The sequence below is a fragment of the Pectinophora gossypiella genome, chromosome 18 (assembly GCF_024362695.1).
Source record: "Pectinophora gossypiella chromosome 18, ilPecGoss1.1, whole genome shotgun sequence".
In the NCBI taxonomy this organism is placed as follows: Eukaryota; Metazoa; Arthropoda; class Insecta; order Lepidoptera; family Gelechiidae; genus Pectinophora; species Pectinophora gossypiella.
In genome coordinates, this window is record NC_065421.1 from 3,506,294 (window position 1) to 3,522,960 (window position 16,667).

Genomic DNA, 16,667 nt, shown 5'->3' on the forward strand with positions numbered 1-16,667 from the left:
TTTTATTTTTCAAATTTATTGTGATTCACCCTCGTTACACATACTACTAAGTAGAATATGATATTGTTTTAAATTAAACAATGTGAGATTGTCGTCGGCAGACTAATTATATTATCATAATAATCTTCGGTACTTACAATGAAATTGACACAGGAAAATGTCTACTATTTTTATAACAAGTTGCATAAAGTCTGTAACGTACGCTATGTATGACACTACTGTACCGAACAAAATGTAGAAAGAGTTTACTATACAATTATGTCAGCGTAGCCTGCTAAATTAATTTTATATATTTATGCATCAACTTAATAGATCAGTTATATAATGTTATGTACCGCTTCCATTGAAACTAAATAATCAGTCATAATTATTATGATAATGTGATACTTATCAAATTTGAAACCGTGGTAGCCCAGTAGAATGCTTGCCTCTCACTTTGAGGTCGCAGGTTCGAATCTAGCACAGGCCTAAACCAATGATTGTCGAATTTGTTTTCCTATCATTTTTGGATCATTAATGGTTATCACGCGCTCAGCGGTGAAGGAAAACATCGTGAGGAAACCTACGTGATCCAACCTGTATTGGGCTGGTTTTCCCTTCGCAGTTTGGAAAGTCGGACAGGCTGTCGCTTCATTAAAAAATCCGACCTGTCAAATCTTCAGGTTAGGTAAGCGGACCCTGTGGAAAACGGGATAATGCTAGGGTTTATCTCAACTGGTTTATGATTTCCGGATCGTTCGTTTTAATTGCATAGTCAATAGGCTTGTTCCCTAAGAAGTCGACCGCGTCCTTACTAGCACCGTTCGCTACCAGATATTCCACAGCTTTTGGACTCTTGCAGATAACAGCCTGCAAAACAATAACACACTTTTTAAGGTGCAAGTTAAAGGGGAACATTTGAGGGCAGAGGTCCTATGTAATAGGGTCGAACCTACTGCCATTAACCGGCCACAAATCCTGGTGCAATTTCCTCGTAAAATATGTAAATATCTGGTTATAGATAGGAGCCACCACATAGCTACATCAGGGATGGTGCATAGCTTGACAATAAACCTCACAATGTTGGAAATTCCACTTGATATTAACTCAGAATCATGGTCTGAATCAACCCTCAAAGTTTTCGTTACGACGTCACTAACATCCTGTATTGATAGGAAAAACGGAAGTGATCGGTCGTCCCACCTTATGCAAAGGAGTATGATTCAGCTCATCACAGATATTGAGATCAGCGCCAGCAATCTTCAGAGCTTCTAGCTTCCTGACGCTGCCACTACGAGCTGCCAGTAACAGCAGTTCAGCCAACGCACTGGTGTTGATGGAAGCCAGGTGGGCTCCACACTTCACCAGCAATTGGATCATCTCGATGTCGTTCCGCTGGATTGCTGTTAGAAGAGGCGTTTCTCCGATCCTGGAAAGACATTATCAACTCACTAACTCTTCATTGCACATGGGACAATTACAACTGCACAAAAGAAACTTCTTCTTTGATTATGAGTGTGGAGAAAGCAAAGGTGTGTCAGTATCGTAGTAATTGAAATCCTCTCAACTCTCCATTGGACTCTTTCTACATCAACGGGAAATTGACACAATGTTATGTGTATGTTTACAAATCTTTGGTTGCTGTAACCATGAAACGGCGTGGTGTCAATAGCTTAAACTGACATTTCCATGTGCTTGGAACCCTTAGTAGCTCTAAATCAAGCATTATTCGAATCTCTATTTCTATCGTGTGGTTTGTGAGGTGTATCACAGACCTCATCAAACCTGGTGTCGGGGTTATTATTGAGCGGCCGTAGGCGCCTGACGTGGTTTATATAACTACTACCTACATATACTGTAGTAGAAACCGGGGATCAGCCTGAAATGTCCTAACCAAACCAGGGTACACAAATTGAATTTTGTGATATATCCCCACCGGGATTCCAACCCGGAACCGTCGAATCAAGAGCCCAAAGCTCAACCATTGGACTACAGAGACCGTTGCTGTTAGCACCCTAAATCAAGCATTAACCAAATGGAACATAGAAAATGGAGCATCTTCAGCCAAAATGTGATGAAGAGGAAATCTCTTACTTTGTCTTCAGATGGACGTTGGCACCCTTCTTAAGTAAACACTCCACCATGCGGATGTTGCCTCGCAGCACAGCCTCGTGTAATACTGTCTTCCCTTCCCAGTTCTGACAATTCACATTCGCACCCATCTCTGAAAAAAAGAGTGACAAATACCGGATTTTAGTTTATTGGGTAGTTTCCTAGGTACTAAATAAAGACAGATCTAAAGGTGACAAAAACGTTTGCTTTCTTCTATTTAACTTACTTATTTATGAATTTTAATAAAGAAAAATAATGATTGCGACATTTCGTCACGTTTTTCTATGACGTCACAGGTTGCTTTTTCATACAAATACCACAGTAATTTTGCGTTTTGACGTTTAGGAAAAAGTAACTGATTTGACTAGTTGGAAACTACCATTATCATTATAGGTATATTCAATTGTAAAATTAGAGCATTCGTGCATCCGAGATGCGGCAGTAGTATCTTATTGATAATAAAGGTGACTTGTGAATGAGAGATCATTCTACGCTTATCGCTATCGGCCCACTAGGGTCGATTCATTCTTTCAACTATAATCCTCCCAGAGGGCGCTCTGTTCCGAAGTTCGTCCCCGCCTGGTTACCTTCAGACCTGTTATTTTACATTTTTGTGCCGTCTGAGAGCCCTCACGCTCCCCATTTGCCCAGCCAAGTAATTAATGCCATCTGAGGAACACTACATTCAAGAAGTCACGTCAAAAAGAAAGTGATTTGTGGTAATCCGATTTTTGTGCAAAGGAAGGAGAGAGAGAGAAAAGAGATCCGAGTGAAGTAGAGGAATTATGTATTAGGTCATAAGAGAAACAGAGACAAATGATGGTAAGTTAATTATTACTTAATTCAGAACCAAGTTTTATTTATCTTAGATGGATCGACACGACATCACGGATTGAAAATAAAGGTAACAGATAGACGACAAAGAACAGACTGAACCATTTTATAATGAAGTACTAATATGTCTACTCTTTGAAACCATGTCACATTAACTTTTTTCACAAATTAAACCGTGGGTCTCATTAAATGTCAAATATGATAGTGCGACAGGGTTATAAAGTGGGTACATGATATTGCTCATACGCAATGATGTGAGTAACGTAGTAAAGAGATTCATGACTATTATACATACATACATAAACAGCCTATATACTTCCCACTGCTAGGCACAGGAATCCCCTCAATCAACCGAAGGGGGAATGGAGCATACTCCACCACGCTGCTCCAATGCGGGTTCGTGGAGGTGCTTTTTTACGGCTAATAGCCGGGACCAACGGCTTAACATGCCCTCCGAAGCGCGGAATCATCTTACTTTTTCGGACAATCAGGTGATTCAAGCCTGAAAAGTCCTTACCAAACAAAGGACAGTCTCACAAAGTGATTTCGACAATGTCCCCATCGGGAATCGAACCCGGACCTCCAGATCGTGAACCTAACGCTCTAACCACTAGACGACGGAGGCTGTTAAATATACTTTTATATGTAGTATACTTTTATATGCTGTGGTATATAAAAGTATAAATCGGCGCGCCATTTCACAATTAGCGGTATGTCAACTTAATTACAAAACGGCGTAAGTGGCTAAGCACAGAGAAATAGCGACTTAAAATGAAAAACATCAACGTGTTTTTTTATATTATTTTGCTACTGTGATTGTGTTTTGTTTCGAGTGTTTTAGCGTCAATAATAAACTTAATAAAATATTACGCTTTATTACGCTTTCTCGAAATATGTCTCCATTACGAAATGTATCTTGTAAAATTCCGTCACAGTCAATCTACGTAATTTGTGACAACGATAACAAAAGGTCACGACCTCAAACAAGAGACACAAACAGACCAATATCAATTGAAAGAAATTAATATAATCACTAATATGAATATGACCATGAAGGGAAATCATTTCTCGCACCGCCAATTAACTTAGCGCCATTTTATTGCTGATTGGCGTAGCAAATTGTTCTAGAGTTTTGCAGCAAGTTTCATAAATCAAGTCGTGTCATCATCTTTCTAGCATTATCCCGTTTTTTCACAGAGCCCACTTATCTAACCTGAAGATTTGACAAGTCCGGTTCTTTTACAGAAGCGACTGCCTGACCTTCCAACCCGCGAAGGGAAAACCAGCCTTCGCCCAGTTGGGCGCAAACCTCGGCTCAGGGCGTCGTCTGAGAGGAAAAATATTTGAAAGATAGGTTCTCTACAACCAAGATCAATACACCATGATTAACCATGATTCAACCATTCAACTTACAAACTTACCCAGTAACAGTTCAAGTGTGTTTTCATCGTTTTGTTCAGTGGCGTACTGTAGGAGCGCGCAGAATACCTTGTCCTTCAAACTGGGTGTCAACTCCACGTTGAAGCATTTAGCCAGGGTGTCTAATGGTTGTAAGTCCTGGATGAAGGGGATAAAATGGCAGTAGATAGAAATAGAAAAATAGATGATTTTGAACGAGGAGATTTTATGTGAGATAAGAAAGATACATTTAACAAACGCAATGAAATTATCGGCGGTTATTTCCAGTGAGCTGAACATCAGCGAAAGATAATACATATACATAATTATGAAAAATTACGTTAAGTAAGGAATTTATGTGAAGGGATCCATCATGCAAGAAGAATAGCTAAATGAACGAATAGGTAAATATACTTATAGGTACCTAACACAAAGCAGTAGAGATAATGAATGATGCTATAAAAATGCAGACATAAATGTATGAAGAATGAGAATTCTCAGATAATTTGTCAAATTGTCAGATAGGTACATTACCGAGCACATCAACCCTGGTGTCCAGGTTGAGAATTTATTGAGAATAATGAACAGAAAATAGAAGATTTCGATTACATTTTTAGGCAATCCAAAGATGAAGCTTAAATATCGTAACGTTTTACAGGCGGAAGTTGATAGGTCACAGTTTTGAAATATACTTACTTTTGGGTTGTGCGTCTGTGGTAAAGCAAGTACGTCTGTTCTCGTTAGTTCCCCTCTTATGTTCATTGCCATCATCTGCAATAGAAATAATAATGTTATTTATAGCAATAACCACGAATATACTATATTGTTGCTTTATAGTAACCACGTAAGAGCCTTTTCAAATCACATCTTTGACTGTGATTTTTGATTTGACAGAATGTGTTATTTCAAAAAGGCTCTTTTTACTTATTGTAGATTTGCCGCAGATGGCATTAACTACTTGGCCGGACAAATGGGGAGCGCTGAAGGCTCTCCCGGTACAAAGTTTAAGACAACAGGCCTGAGGGTGCCCAGTTGGGCGCGAACCTCGGCGCAGGGAGTCGTCTGAGAGGAAAAATATTTGAAGGAATTAATCGACCCTAGTGGATCGATAGCGATAAGCGCTGATTGAGGGAAATCGTCGACCACGCTGGCGGGGGTTTCAAAAAGGCGTTGACGTGGTTTTCATAAGGTGACGATATACGTCCTACCGCTGCGCACAGGCCATTCCTAAATAAGCGGAGGGCGAACAGAGCAATGGTAAATGTATGTTTTATGATGTTCTATTGTAGTGCTACCAGCTGTTAGTTGCTGTCGCTGTAGCATTTTTTTTTTTTTGACGTAACTTATTGTAGATTTGCCGCAGATGGCATTAACTACTTGGCCGGACAAATGGGGAGCGCTGAAGGCTCTCCCGGTACAAAGTTTAAGATAACAGGCCTGAGGGTGCGCAGGTGGGCGCGAACCTCGGTTCAGGATAGCGATAAACGCTGATTGAGGGAAATCGCCGGCGGGGTCGGTATCGGGGTCCTGAAGTGTTTGGTGCCGCGAGCTGATTGGCTGCCCCTATGGCTAGAGTAATCGGGTCGTCGGGATCGTATATTACGTTCTTCGGACGGCAGAACCGCACAATGTGAGACAACGAACAGAAAGAATTTTCCTGTTCTATTAAATTTATAACATTTGAATAAGATAAGATAATATTTTTACATTTATAATACCATATTGACAATGAAACAGGCAAACGTATGACGTGCTACTGCGTGTTACAGATATTATGTGTGATGATGCTGCAAGTTAAACAAGTTTATTTACAAGGCAATGTTAAAAGTTATCAGACGTAATGTTTGTTTCTACAATTTACACTTGACACTCCTATCGCGTCTTGCTTGTTGTAATTGTAAATGGAAGCCTTTCCTATACAGGCTGTTAGTGACATCGTAACGAAAACTTTGAGGGATAAGTCAGACCATGATTCTGAGTTCATATCAAGTGGAATTTCCCGTCGAAAAAGTATGGAACTGAAAATAATTAATAAAAAATATAAATTTTCCAATAGGAAATGCCACTTGATATCAACTGAGAATCATGGTCTGAACCATCCCTCCTCAGTATTCGTTACGATGTCACTAACACCCTGTAGGTATGTTATCTTCTTTTTCTTGTATATTATTATGTCCGGGTTTGCGAATGGGTTGGCATGTGGTGTATGCTGTTTATAACCTTAATAGCGACACTGGGTGTCTATTTTTCTCTATCTTATTCCTAGAAAAATGCAGATTAATAATCCACTTATTTTGCAGAGTAGCTAGTCATTATCATCTTCCTAACATTATCCCGTTTTCACTTGGATCGACTACCTAACCTGCTTCCTACCTAACCTGATATAAATAAATATATTAAAAGACGAAAAAACATACCATCGAAAAGAGGATATATATAAACTATTTCGATACGTAAGTATATCGAAAAGAAATATTATCAATCTTACATTTTTCTTCTCTTCGTGACTTATCTCTGACTTGGCAAGGACATACGACAACTTGGTCAACGCTGCTTCAGGGGTCATGTCGTAGCCAGACACCACACCCAGTTTCTCCAGACCCTGAAAAAACAGATAATCCACAAATCTGTCTAAAGGATTACGTATTCTACATGATGAACTATATATTGTTCTTTTTCTACCGTGTGGGGTTGTTAGATGTATTTCGATTATCCACCTAAAATTATATCTGTTATCACCACTCACCGGTTAGACATCTGAGTATGCCAGCTATTGATAATAATAATATGTTATTAATATGTTACTGTTGATGCCAGCCAGACGCTGCCCCCATCATAGCCATCCTAATCAAAGAACCTGAACCTCTTCCGTTTTGTGGTTTCCACCATTATATCCCTTCCTTGCGTACGGCTGAATGGTGATATTATTGTAACATATTATAAGTACACCAATGGTGTTTGTAAAGTCAACATAGAAAAACAAATACGTCATTGTATTGAACCTGCAGAATCAACAATCATTGGTTTATATAGCATTGTCTACAGAGCGTGACAAGAGGTGCACCAGAGCAGAGTGCGAATCGTAAATGGCTATGATAACTTTTGTCACTTTTTATACTTAGTATTACTTAGTTATACACTTTTATTTATATTTTATATTATTATAACGATTTAAAACATGATTTGATTCCATTTTTTCAATATATGGGTAGCATTTTTACCTGAATACTTATAAAAAATATTATTCCCCTTACGTATATGTGCCATTTTCTAGGCCAACAGCTGTTCTTTTCCAAGTTTCCGACACACCCACTCGTAACTCACGCTTAATTCTGGCCAAACATCCACGAACAGCTAACTGACAGCTATAAAGTTGTTAGATTAATGTAAGTAGGTAAAATGACGGCTATAAATTCCCAAAGCAGGACAAAAGCCTCCTATTTTATACGTTTTCGTGGTTTTGTTTTCGTGGTTTAGATCACGTATGAGTTATGACAAGGCCCCAGTAAGTTTCCTAAGTGGTCTAGATACTTAAATATCTATCTTCTTCTCATCAACCCTGGTGTCAGGGTTACTATTGAGCCACCATAGGCCCCTGACATTGCTCATGTCATACTAACTTACATCAGTAAGTAGTAACCGGTACCAACAGCTTAACGTGCCTTCCGAAGCAGCGAAATATCCATGATTAAATCGCGTAAGTAGCTTCGGTCGTAGGTGAAATGTTATGTTATTTGAAACGGTTATTTTAATGTTCATTCAATGGATCTAATACGATTATTAGAAACACCCGCAATTGTACTTATCAAGATCCAGTTAAAAAGTTGTGTGTTTTTGACAGCATCTCCAATAGTGTCGGTGGAACCAATGAATCTTATAAGCAGACTTTTTACTCAATATGACACATCTTCACAGGGTCCGCTTACATAACCTGAAGATTTGACAGGTCCGGTTTTTCACAAAAGCTACTGTAGGTCTGACCTTCCAACCCGAGAAGGGAATACCAGCCTAATACAGGTTAGGTTAGGGCACATACTTCCGAATTTCTCGGGAATGTAGGTTTCCTCACGATGGTTTCCTTCGCCTCTGAGCACGTGATAATTTTGAGCATTTTTGATCCAAACATGAGTTCGAAAACATAAGCATGATTTGTTACATGAGCCATGTTGGCGGCTCAATAATAACCCTGACACCAGGGTTAATGAGGTTGGTAATTCACCTCACAACCCACACGATAGAAGAAGAATTCGAAAACAATTTCGAAAGTCATTTTACTCAAGCTGCAAGCAAGCTAGCTGGAGACATGTTACCTGGCCCGCTTCATATATTGGTGACACGGATCCCGTATTGCATTGGGTAATGTTGACGAAGATCACTCCTCGCTTCACAGCCGCAGAGATCTCCTGGTACACGTCAGGTCGGTTCGATGGAATGTTACCAGCTCCATAGCTCTCCAATACTACTCCTGCAGGAAGAGAAATATTTTTTATTAACGTGATTTATTGTAGATTTGCCGCAAATGGATAGGTTGTGCTGAGAGCTCTAACCCGGTACGAAAATTCAGGACAACAGGTCTGAGGATGCCCAGTTGGGTGTGAACCTCGGCTCAGGGCGTCTGAGAGGATTATATTTGAAAGAATTAATCGACCCGAGTGAAGCACCTTCAGGCCTGTTGCCTTAAGTTTTGTACCGAATAAGAGCCCTCAGCGCTCCCTATTTGTCCGGCCAAGGAGTTAATGCCGTTTGCTGCAAATCGACAATAATAAGTCACATCAAGAAAGGTGACTGTGTGTGCACGCGAAGAAGCGCGAGGATTGTCACCAGGATTCTTGTAAAATTGTGAACACTTGCCTTCAATAGGCGGCTGACAGAAGGCCCTGATGACCGCACCACTGATGCTGGGGAATATTCTGAGGAGTCCAACATTCTTGGACAGCTTGGGGCTGACATTAAATCTGTCTATCACAGTGGGCTTGAATATAATCCTCGTGTTCACTTCGAAGTCTATACCGACGTCAACAATGGGATCGCAGTTTGGAGATTCAAAAGCGTAGAAGGCATTTGAGGATATCTTGCTGGTTCTGAGGACAATGTTTCATTTATTATCTTCTTAAGGAGGTACTGACAAGCTTAACCCTATTAGCAAATAATGCGTAATAATGTGGGACGATGCATTATGGAAACGATTATATTTTGTGTGCTGACTTGTTTATTTTCCAGTTTTATCAATTTATATATCTTCAACTCAAAAACAACCGACCGCAATTTCCCTGTCATCCCGCAATTCTTCCTTTTTGCTCGCTCATTCGTCGCTCTCTCTTTCACGCACCTTAACGTTTCGTTTTATTCAGCCTACCAGTCTACAATAATATAAGCATACCCCGTCAATACCTTGTGCACTCCGTACAAAAACGTGTATGTGTGAACGAGACAGTAGGCACTCTCTCCCCCTTAGTCCTTAGCGGCGTATGGCCATTAGACTATAAAGTAAGGCCCAGAGGGGGTGAGGAGAGTTACCGTTCTAATACGCACCTTTATTCTACAATATTACTTAATAAAGGCCACATTATGTAACAAGCCGATATTCCCGAATACGTGACGTCATTATAGGCCTTAATAGTAACAAGGTCTCGGTTCATAATTATTATCTAATCTAATTACGTATTCCTCGTAAGTATTTATATAAATAGTAGCAATGCAGCTGTTTGGCCCCTAAAATTATTACGGGTTCAAAGTTTATCTTCGCTATAAATACTTATATAAAATTTTGATGTATTAAGCGGTTATTCCTGAATCTTCCGATTTGAAACATTGTCTCATGTCTCAATTAAACCAAGCATTCTATTAAAGACTGGTTTAAAGACCTTTACCATTGCAAGAAGTACCATTGCAAGATGAACTAAGTACCCACACCTCACCGAGCTTTCTGTTAGACCAACGTGATTGGAAACCTGGTAATGAAACAGTGGAGAAAACTCCTTAGTCGTAACTACATAATGTAGGTACTTGTTTGTACCCATATTTATGAAACTTCGGTTACGAACTTGGCTGAAGACAAATATACGAACTCTTAGCCGGAACGCACTCACACATTTAGGTATTTATAGATACCTGTTTCCTCTAAAGAGCTTGCTGCCAAAGAAGATGGTAACTTCAGGAATGTGGAGAGTTCCGGCGATGATCAGCGATGAAACAAAGTTGTCTGCACCGTCACTTCTTGGCTCAAAAATTGGGATCTAGAAAAAAAAATACAGTGGTGAAGTTGTGATGGTAAGAGTGATAAGCCCAAACAGCTGACTTTTAAAGTATTTTGACTTGACTAGTTAATTGTAGATTTCCCAACGGAATCCACTAACAGGCTGGGCAACGATTAATAATAATTGGTACCGGCCAAGTGGTAAATGCCACACGCGACAAATCTACTAACAATAAGTCACTTCAAAGAAAAAAGCTAAATGGGTGAGGAAACTCCAACCATTCCACTTTAAGTCGCATTGTTTATTTATTTACCATCACTGCAAGTAATTTAAAGTAGTGGTCAAACGCTGTTTATAAGTAGATATGCATAAACTCACGACTATATCCCAATTGGGGTAATCAGAGGTACGGTCACAAGTACGTATATGTTACACTTTGAAACCATGTCACATTAACTTTTTGACAAATTAAACCGTACCTAAGTCTTATTAAATATCAAATATGATAGTGCGGTAGGGTTCTAAAGTGGGTACAAGATGAACTAAGTACCCACACTTCACCGAGCTTTCTATTAGACCAATCACCGTCTACTGGTAAGTAGGGATACTGTTGATAAAATAAGCAAATAAGTAGGTAGTTACCTGAGACCCAGTAAGCACAACGGGTTTGCCAAGGTTTTCGAAAATGAACGATAAAGCTGACGCTGTATATGCCAACGTGTCCGTGCCGTGTAGAACCACGAAACCGTCGAATAAATCGTAATGTTTCTGAAAAAAATACCATCACATTAAGTATAGGTATACGTAGTCGGTCCCAAAGTTCTGTAACTGGCACAATATTTTTAAATTTCGAACATAAAAGAATTACTTATTTTTCAATTCATATTTTAAAAGAATTATATTGCATTCCATTTTTGAGTGTTTGACAAATATTTTAAAACAAAAAATGGCGCGTGCTGCGCGGGGATTAAGGGCCGTTAATAAAAATAAGGGAGGACATTTTGAATAATTTTAAGTTATTTTAATTCATTGATAAATGTAAGTACTTACTTTAAAATAGTATACACATTTTTGAAAAAGGGACTGATACTTTTTTTTATCATTACTTTCCTATATGACAGAACTTTGGGACTAAATGGTAATTAAATGGTAATTAAATTAATTTCACAGTTGTTTAAGTTCGTGCAACTGACGAAGGCAATCAAAAAATGCCTTTACAAAAGGCACACTTCGGATACTCCGTACAAAAATCTCGCCGCTTAAATGCAAGCGAGACAGGCAGTCTGCGCGCGCTCCCTCTTACATTTAGACTAAAGAAAGCCCAGAGGTAAGGTAAATTTAGCTCGGCGCCCGATACGAATTGGCGGGGCGGAGAGTTACCGTTCTATACGAAAAATTATTCCATTGTAGAGGTATTGTATCTGTATATGTGTAAGTGTGTGTGTCCACCAGCCACGCACACAGTCACACCGTGTGTGTACACGATCTGTGTAACCACAACCACAGGCCAAGTGCCTTCATGAGTTGTAAGAACTAATTAACACTAACCTTTATATCAATCGCTATCTTCTCCCATTCCTTTTCAGTTACGTTTGACGAGTCTATTAATTTATCATACTCTATTATTTTGTACAATATGGTACATGCTTCGCAGTCTTTTGTCTCTGAAAACGTAAGCATAGTCAGCATTTTCGTCACTTAGCACCTTATCAGTAAGTCGACAGTAATTATAAGTAAGTACTTACTTTGCAGGCGAGTTCTGTACCACGCTTTAATTAAAGACTAGACTACAGAGGTGTGGGGTACAGAAAGAGATAGCATGAAATTAAATAGTGCGAACTACCAACAGAAAAAGACGGATGCATGGATGTGGCCTAAGCTGTATTGGGCTGGTTTTCCTTTCGCAGGTTGGAAAGTCAGACAGGCAATCGCTTGTAAAAAACCGGACCTGTCAAATCTTCAGGTAGAGTAAGAGGACTCCGTGACCCGTGAAAACGGAATAACGATATGGAGATAATGACAGAAAGGGATAGATAGAGTTGGCTCCCCCCCCGACCTTACGCCCGTATGCCGCTACTGACAGTTCAATGCAAACGTAATGAATTATTTTTTATTCTAGAGAAAATAAATTTCGTACCTGGTAGGACGAAAAATGAAGGTTCGAACCCTGGTTCTGAAACTTTCATCCTCCACAGCGAATTACTGTGGAGTTGTGGGTATGTCCTTATTAGAGTCTCAAATATGCTCCTTTGCGGTGCTAAAACTGAAATTGAAAAATCTATTAAATTATAATCCTTATTGATATTCATGAGAACGGAAAATATCCTAGATTCTTTTTGCAAATATCCAGTATAGATATTTGTAAAAGGACAAAAGTGTGTAGCATATTTCACCTATTATCTTCCGTGCTCTGAGAGTCAAATACCAAATATGACTGCAAGTTGTCTTCTAATGGCTTCATAGGGCCTAGCCAAGAGGCAAATGTTTCTGTTACTAAATATCGCCACACCGTGGACACTATCATTCTTACCGTGCGCGTTGTAAGTACGAGTGAGACAGACAATCCGCGCGCACCCCCTTGTTCCTTAGTGGCTTCCGGCCATTTAAGACCCAGAGGGGGTGCGGTAAATTCAGCTCGGCGCTCGATATGAACTGGTGCGGGACGAGAGTGACCGTTCTATTTTGTAAGCCGTATTATTCTTTATTCTATGATATCGCTAAGAATTATAAGTAATAATACTACGTATAGCAAGAACGGCAACTCTCCGCTCAACACCAGCGTCTGAGCTAGGTTTACCTCCCCCTTCGGACTTAGTTTAGTCTAAAATCGAATGGGCAGCAGACGTCACACACACAGATGCGCGCGTACGATAACGTCAATGTGTACAGTCATGAGCAATATAATGTACCCACTTTAGGACTCTGTCGCACTAACATATTTGACATTTAGTGAGACTTACAGTTCAATTTGTCAAAAAAGTTAATGTGACATGGTACCAAAGTGTATACATATTAATGCTCGTGACCGTAGTGTCTGTGTAAAACGAGGTGTTTTGTATAAAGTATTCGTGGCGTGACACTGGATAAGTGCCTATTAATTTCTAGTTAGTGTTCCCACGCGTAGTGTCTAAGCTCTCTGAAGGTATTGTGCATGAATAAATAAAATATTAAAATAATATTTCTTTTCATTATTAGCTCGGTCTACTCAGTTCACCTTGCGATGAATGTACCTCTGACTACCCCATTTGGGATATAGTCGTGAGTTTATATTATGTGTAATATCTCTTTAGTTATAAATTTACTTGTAAAAAATAAAATGCGGGAAATTAAAACCACTACCGATACAAAACGCAATAAAGAGTAACTAGGGTTGAAGGGCGCCAGATAACGATGATCGAGGAAAAGTAATAAAGTACCAAGTATCAACTTTATGTGAACGAGGTTCGATAATACGTAACTATCTAGATAATAAGGAATGTGAACGACTTCCTTTCTTGAAACCAAATTATTAAATACGCGCGTAATTACCTACATGTTTGTTCAGCTTGTGTAATACAAATTAATTTTGCACACTATATTGCTTTTTTTCGCTAGCCTATTGCGTTCAAAGGCCTCCCTTTCCTTTATTCCCTAGTCTAAGTGGGTTTTGCTCTTCAATTCATCTGTCAGGTGTCATCTCAGTACTCACATTTCACACACATATTATTTTCCTTCTTCACACAATTGATCCACACTTTCTTGGGTCATCGTATGTACGGTCACGAGTAAAAATATGTATACTTACACTTTGATACGGTGTCACATTAACTTATTCGACAAATCAAACCGTAAGTCTCATTCAATGTCAAATATGATAATGCGACAGGGTTCTAAAGTGGGTACATGATATTACTCAAGATTGTACCCCTATGATATCCATCCACCATCCACATTCATGCTCATCACTCCTCTATAACGGCCCCCGTGGTCCAGTGGTTTGAGCGTTGGGCTCACGATCCGGAGGTCCCGGGTTCAAATCCCGGCGGGGACACACCACAAAAATCACTTTGCGATCCCTAGTTTGGTTAGGTCATTACAGGCTGATCACCCGATTGTCCGAAAGTAAGATGATCCGTGCTTCGGAAGGCACGTTAAGCCGTCGCTCCCGGTTACAACTTACTGATGTAAGTTAGTAGTCGGTACATGACCCTGACACCAGAGTTGATGGGGTTGGTAATCCACCTCACAACCCACACGACAGAAGAAGAACCTACTTATAAAATAAAAAAGAGTAGAAAAGGATTTCACTCTCTCCAGAATGATGGAATATTTTATAATCTAGCTATTATCACCATTATTTATGACATAACTTATTTTAATACAATGTTTATGTTACATCATAATTGTTTAAGTACTTAGTGATTGAATTATCTTTATAAGTAGTTATAATTAAAACAACCATTACTACATAACGATTAGGTTGCTTATTACTTCTCCAAATACCTACTGCAATGATGCAAAACAAAATAAGTAGGTACTAAGTAGAAGTAAGTTATATCAACGAATAGGTACGTACCGCCATTTTTATTTTTCACCATGCCAATCGTCCCGCCAGTGTAGATAACCAGAACCTTCCTATCATTTCCACCTCTGCTGTGCACCACGAAATTTTGACTCGCTTCCATGAAGCTCGGTGACTTCCTTAATACTGGTCTTTGTCCACTGAAACCATTTTCCAAATTACCATTGTGTTTCCTATCAGCTGATTTACTGCCGCCATTACTAATTTCTTTTATGTCTTCTTTCTCTTCGTCTGAATCCGAATGTGAGTTGGCGCCATTTTCAACGGTTTCATTGTCGATCATTTTTTATTATTATTTTAGTAGAGATTTTAAATAGTTTTATTTTAAAAAAACGATGCGAACGTATTTTTTTAAGTGACTTTTTACACGAGCACACGCTATCAATTCGTCGTTCAAGCGCGGACTGTATTACGCACGCGCGCGAAGTGCAAACTGTCTATAGGTTAGTCTGCTTATCACTGAGCGAAAAATCATGCGTTTATTATTTTGCGCGTGTTTCTACACATTATTGTTGTTCTTTATAAAGCTCTATACACACAGTCTGTTGACGTGAGGAGCGCTAGTGCGACGTTAGTTGTATCCAAAGTGCGACTGTATGACAGACAAACTACAGATGGCCTCCGTGATTAAATCGTTGGCCGGTCGATCTGAAGGGTCCGCGAACGATTCCTGATGGGGACCTATCATAACTATCACTTTTTGATCCCTAGTTTGGTTAGGACATTGCAAGCTGATCACCCGATTGTCCGAAAGTAAGGTGGTCCGTGCTTCGGAGGGCACGTAACGCAGTCCGGTCAGGAGTCTTTAACGGCTCTATGTTTACTATTTTGACCCAAAGTTACATTTTACGGCCCGTTGATGAGGTCGTTCAATGACCTCGTAACCTACACGAGAGAATAAGAACATTCTCGTCAATTTCCGAGACAGAACGACACCAACCAATGCCCTTGCGTCATACGAGTAATGCTTTAGTGAGTAATTATTGAGGAATACCTGCTTATGTTGACTATATTTTCCGTATAGCCATCTCTCTCCGACTTACCTGAAATGAATCGGTTGAATAATTATGAAAATAAGCGCATTCGCGAGCTGTTCGACGAACAGCATGGATGTCGTTGTTCAGTCATGAGCAATAAATGTACCCACTTTAGGACTCTGTCGCACTAACATATTTGACATTTAGTGAGACTTACAGTTCAATTTGTCAAAAAAGTTAATGTGACATGGTACCAAAGTGTATACATATTAATGCTCGTGACCGTTCTACCGTTGCCTAACTGGACGGAAACATTCCCACTTTGGGAAATTCCTGGGAAAGGCACATCGCACTACCTACTGTGGGTTAAAAAGGCCACATCTAAGCAATACATCTAAAAAGGCAACATTGCAATTTAACATTTGCGCATATAAAAGTAAGTGCGCAATGCAAACAAATATCAAATAACTTGCTCTTTTAAAGATAAATTATGAAATTTTGATTACTAAATAAAGACTTACTAAAGAAGTTCTAAAACTGACGAAAAACATTTTCTTTTTTCTATTTAACTTATTTATGAATTTTAATCAAGAAAAACGTACTTAATAA

At 39.4% G+C, this 16,667-nt stretch overlaps 2 protein-coding genes across 2 annotated transcripts in view; one reads left to right on the plus strand and one right to left on the minus strand.

The window, feature by feature from the left end:
• LOC126375260 (L-asparaginase 1-like) lies at positions 1–15,538 on the minus strand. The gene is made up of 13 exons (XM_050022184.1): positions 15,076–15,538; positions 12,658–12,783; positions 12,069–12,184; positions 11,163–11,288; positions 10,435–10,559; positions 9,175–9,404; positions 8,634–8,788; positions 6,812–6,925; positions 5,020–5,094; positions 4,347–4,482; positions 2,074–2,203; positions 1,183–1,408; positions 1–849 (listed from the first exon to the last, which is right to left on the minus strand). The coding sequence occupies exons 1-13, from the start codon at positions 15,362–15,364 to the stop codon at positions 706–708; spliced, it is 1,992 nt and encodes a 663-aa protein (XP_049878141.1). The 5' UTR covers positions 15,365–15,538; the 3' UTR covers positions 1–705.
• LOC126375312 (N-acetylneuraminate lyase-like) overlaps positions 2,695–16,667 on the plus strand; it is a 27,776-nt gene continuing 13,803 nt past the window's right edge. Inside the window, exon 1 of the mRNA XM_050022252.1 lies at positions 2,695–2,913. Coding sequence (XP_049878209.1) covers positions 2,908–2,913 — 6 coding nt within the window. The 5' untranslated portion in view covers positions 2,695–2,907. The remainder of the gene's footprint in view (positions 2,914–16,667) is intronic.